Consider the following 4,879-nt stretch of genomic DNA (forward strand, 5'->3'; position numbering starts at 1 on the left):
TTTTACTATTTTTTCTACATCGGTAGAATAATAGTTGAAAACATCAAAACGGTATGAAATAACACATGTTGGAATCATGTCTGTAACAAAAAAGTCTTGAAATTTTCCGTATTGACTGACCTTCATGTCTTGAAGTAACGGACTGTTTTTTCTCTTTGCCTATTTGAGCTGTTCTTGCCATAATATGGACTTGGTCTTTTACCAAATAGGGCTATATTCTGTATACCCTCCTACCTTGTCACAACACCTGATTGGCTCAAACGCATTAAGAAGGAAAGAAATTCCACAGATTAACTTTTAAGAAGGCACACCTGTTCATTTAAATGCATTCCAGGTGACTACCTCATGAAGCTGGTTGAGAGAATGCCAAGAGTGTGCAAAGCTGTCATCAAGGCAAAGGGCGGCTATTTGAAGAATCTCATTTGTTTAACACTTTTTTGGTTACAACATGATTCCAAATGTGTTATTTCATAGTTTTGATGTTTTCACTATTATTCTACAATGTAGAAAATAGTAAAAATAAAGAAAAACCCTTGAATGAGCAGATGATTCCAAAATTTTGACTGTTACTATATATATCCATTGATTCTTGAAGAATATAACTTCTAAATAAATGCCTAGTGAATTTAGTCACACTCCATGAGAACCCGAAATATAAGCTTTTATATCTCTAATGTTTGAAAACATTATAAATGTAAACAAACACTGTATAACCTCATAACATGGTTAAAACAATACTTTTTATATCATGGATGGTCAGTCCTTGCATCCATAGCTCTGTCTATTAATCTGAGAGTTGTTTCATTTTTCCAGACTCATCCCTCAGCTTTTTACCAAAACAGATGCCGGGTGACCATTTTGTTATTGTTTCTTCTGTGGATTTAAACAGCTGCATATTATCAAGATATCAAAGTGTCACCAACAAAAAGGTAAACAATAGGGCTACAGCAAATGCAGCATACAGCATTAATTTGTACATGTAAATAGCACTTTTCAGTGGTGCTCAAAGCCATTCCATGAGCGCAGCATACATTTTTAAACTCGAATCAATGAGCCCAATCAGTCCTCCATGACAACACAATCATAAACAACAGAGTAGGGCTGGCTAATATATCCTTAGTTTTGGGGTTATGCTCAGGTAGAACAATTTGGCTAATCTAGACTTTCATATTTCCAAGTCCTATTCTTGAAGATCAAGGGCTATAACATTTACTGGAATGACTGGAATTCTGATAGACTTTGGTTTTTAATGAAAATATATAATTTAATTGTATTATTATATGTAGTAGAAAGTGATGGGTTAGAAGAAGCCAACATAATCAACCCATAAAGTCAAATGTATTATCCATATATGGCTAGCTATGTAAACTTTTATATTGATTTATCCTGCAGTAGATGTCATTCAAGTGGTAACATACCTTTTTGTCTTCTTCTAATGCCTCTTAAGGGGAAAGTAATATAAAAGTAACTGAATGTAATCAGATTACGTTACTGAGTTTGGTTAATCCCAAAATTACATTACTGATTACAATTTTGGACAGGTAACTAGTAACTGTAACGGTTTACATTTAGAAAGTAACCTACCCAACCCTACTGTTAGTATACCTGTTGTTCACGAAGCAATGCCAAATAACATTTTCATTGATTCACCAACAGCCCAATAACATTTATTGTGATAGGGTTGCAAAATCAACATAGAACAGTACCCTCAAACACAAATGTACCACAACACCTGATGTCCCACTAATGCTGACATCACCCTACTTTCTGACTTGACTGGAATTGAAGGGAATTGACCCCCACCCTGAGACATATAGGCCTGCAAAGGGGAGATCTATAGGGGAGTAGGAAAACCTGACGTATCGGCTGATAGGATGACATTGGCTAAAAAGCCCAGCCCACTTTCAAGCTCTCTTCTTCCGTCCACATCTATCGCTCTCACTCCAGTCCACATCATTATCCATTCCATCAAGGTAGAGCGGCCAAAGCCAACCCACGTCTGGCCGGTCGTTCCGTTCCGCTACTGCTATTTGTGTGTGAGTGAGCGCAGCGAGCTAACGAGGATTGTGTGAGTCCTCGCCAAGGATTAGTGGAGTTGGTTTGTCCTCAGTAGATACAGTGTCGCGGCAGCTGCAGTTACATCAAAGGCTTTAGCTCGCTCTTCCAGGTCACATCAACGGGAACGTTGCTGGATAGTAACCGTTTGATATCCCTCTCCACTGTAATAGCTGCTGCCAGTGCTGCTGCAGATTCGCCTTTCCGTGGCAAAGGCTACATTTTTCCGAACGGACTTATAAATGGTAAGTCGACGTGTAGGCCATATCAAAATAGAGAAGCTGGTGTTCTATGTGTTAACTATATTCGTTTCTAACATACATAATAGTGTATAGGCTTATTTCAAAGCAGCTATCTATTCGGTGCGCTTTGTAGCCTATTGGATAATAGCAGAGCTATTAAGCAGCCATTGCAACTAGGAATGCAGTCAATAGCCACAACACAGTCAGTCCACTAGGCTACTATTGCATATGATCATTTTTTATATTCAGTGGCAGATTTATTAGACTGCAAATCGATTAAACAGCAGTTCATCGGTTTATTCATGGCTTGTGTGTTTTTTCAGTCGGACCTCATCGGAATGATGCACTGAAGAAAGACTAGGCTACATGCAAGCGTCTGTCCAGAGGCTGCAGTATAGCTGAGCGATTGCAGCACACTTTTGACGATTTTTTTTACGGTTCCACAGTCTAACATCAGTGGTTGTCTGTAAAGGGAGAATCGTGAATTTCGATCGCCCTGCGCTCGGCGAAAACATAATGGCCACTCTACTGCGGAAAATCGGTCTGATTCGTCTTCACGACCGGGACACAGAGGACCCCAAGCATCACCAGGGCTCGCTAAAGGGGACCAAGGGGAACACCAAGAACACCAAGCAGCACTGTCAGACCACCAACGAGACCAACAACCTCCTCAGCACCCCCGAGATCAAAGCGAAGAAGCTGGACCAGCACAACAGCAAGGACAAACCGTCCGTAAAGGATAAGCAACAGGGCAAGGACGCCAATGAGAAACAGCAGATGGGAGGCGGAGGAGGAGGTGGGATCGGGGTTGGAAAATCAGCGACCAGTGCCTCAATACCACCACTAGCCCCTCACCGGCAGCACTGCACCCAAGTCCGGACGAGGAGACTTATGAAGGAACTCCAGGAGATCCGGCGGTTGGGAGACAACTTTATAACGGTCGAGCTGGTCGACGACAATCTATTTGACTGGAACGTCAAGCTCCACCAGGTGGACAAAGACTCGGCGCTGTGGCAGGACATGAAAGAAACAAACACCGAGTTCATTCTGCTGAATGTCTCTTTCCCCGACAATTTCCCGTTCTCTCCGCCATTCATGAGGGTGCTCACCCCCCGGTTGGAAAACGGGTACGTTCTGGACGGTGGAGCGATATGTATGGAGTTGTTAACCCCCCGCGGATGGTCCAGCGCCTACACAGTGGAAGCCGTGATGAGACAATTTGCGGCAAGTCTGGTAAAAGGACAGGTAAGGATATTTGTTTTATTAATGCATTCTTCCGGTGTGTGTTTTGAAACATCAGACACAGCGGACGCTGAATATTTAGTGTTGAATGTTCATACCTGACACTCATGCAACATGCATAATGTTAATTTAGTGAACCCATACTGCATAAAACCTGTCAATACGAAGTAGTTGCAGCTAGGTCACCCATGATACAAGTCAGTATTTGACGTCCATCCATGATACAAGTCAGTATTCAACGTCCATCCATGTCTGAGCACTGTTACCTTCAAGTAGGTTTCTGTTTTTCTACTGCGTTGTGGACAAGGATGGGCAAAAGCACCTGCCTCTGATTCCAAAGGTTGCAAGTTGGAATCCAGTAATAGAAAGTTGTTTTTGAGATTTTTGTTTTAACCCTATCCCAAACGTTAGCCCATACTTTAGGATTTCGGAGTTAATGCCTTAACTTAACCTTAAACACTTTGAAATTTGATCTTTGCAACAATTTCGAAATTTGATGCTTGAGAAACTTGGATGAACGTCTAATTCTGTCATGAGACTGTGAGAGTTAGTTGTAGCTTGCCATTGCTCATATCTGCCAAACTGAGCAGAATCAGAATGGTGTTTTACTGTGATACAAATCTCATATAGTGAGACCTATATCTCTCCCCCAGCTCTGAGAGAGAGGAAGAGAGAGGCAGGAATCCATCTCCCCATCTTAGACGTGATTAATCTTTAGCTGTGACACTACAGCCGCCATTTCGCTGCTGTGCTCTGAATGTTCTCTACTCTGTGTGAGATGTATATTCCTCCTATCTCCTCATTGGAATGCATCATCTTTTATCACCTCCAGAAATCTTCACCATTAAGGGGGGAAAAAATGTCACTCCAGATAATCTAATTATTGGCCAGATATAGAATACATGTGTATGGGGGTTTCATTTCCTCAAGCCTACAGGAATGATTTGAAATCATATATGTAAAAATGTAATAAAAAATGTAATTTAACTACTGCAGGTAGCCTATAAAGTCATTGGAACCACATTGACCAAGCATCATTCCAGTGAGTCAGTAGCTTGTCTCTGTAACGGTGGTCCTCCTCCTCTTCGGATTCAGATGAAGAGGAGCAGGGATTGAACCAAAATGCAGCGGATTGTGAAGACATAATGAATTTTATTAAAGACAGACGGGAAAAAACACGAAAACGAACTATACTTCAAATGATACAAAATAACAAAACGAAAGTAGACAGACCTGAACGACGAACATACATGAACACGAGAACGCACGAACAGGGAAAAATAGCCTACATGAAATGAACAAACCGTAACAGTCCCGTATGGTGCGACAAACACTGACAC

The 4,879-nt window shown here is 41.4% G+C and overlaps 1 protein-coding gene across 3 annotated transcripts in view; it reads left to right on the top strand.

Moving 5' to 3' along the window:
* The first annotated feature begins 1,742 nt into the window (after positions 1-1,742).
* LOC111955570 (ubiquitin-conjugating enzyme E2Q-like protein 1) overlaps positions 1,743-4,879 on the top strand; it is a 19,680-nt gene continuing 16,543 nt past the window's right edge. Inside the window, exons 1-2 of one of the 3 annotated variants that reach the window (XM_070436336.1) lie at positions 1,743-2,300; positions 2,621-3,542. In XM_070436336.1, coding sequence (XP_070292437.1) covers positions 2,814-3,542 — 729 coding nt within the window. In that variant the 5' untranslated portion in view covers positions 1,743-2,300; positions 2,621-2,813. The remainder of the gene's footprint in view (positions 2,301-2,620; positions 3,543-4,879) is intronic. The other 2 variants (XM_023975778.3, XM_023975779.3) reach the window with 2 other exon arrangements.

Source organism: Salvelinus sp. IW2-2015, linkage group LG31 (genome assembly GCF_002910315.2).
Source record: "Salvelinus sp. IW2-2015 linkage group LG31, ASM291031v2, whole genome shotgun sequence".
In the NCBI taxonomy this organism is placed as follows: Eukaryota; Metazoa; Chordata; class Actinopteri; order Salmoniformes; family Salmonidae; genus Salvelinus; species Salvelinus sp. IW2-2015.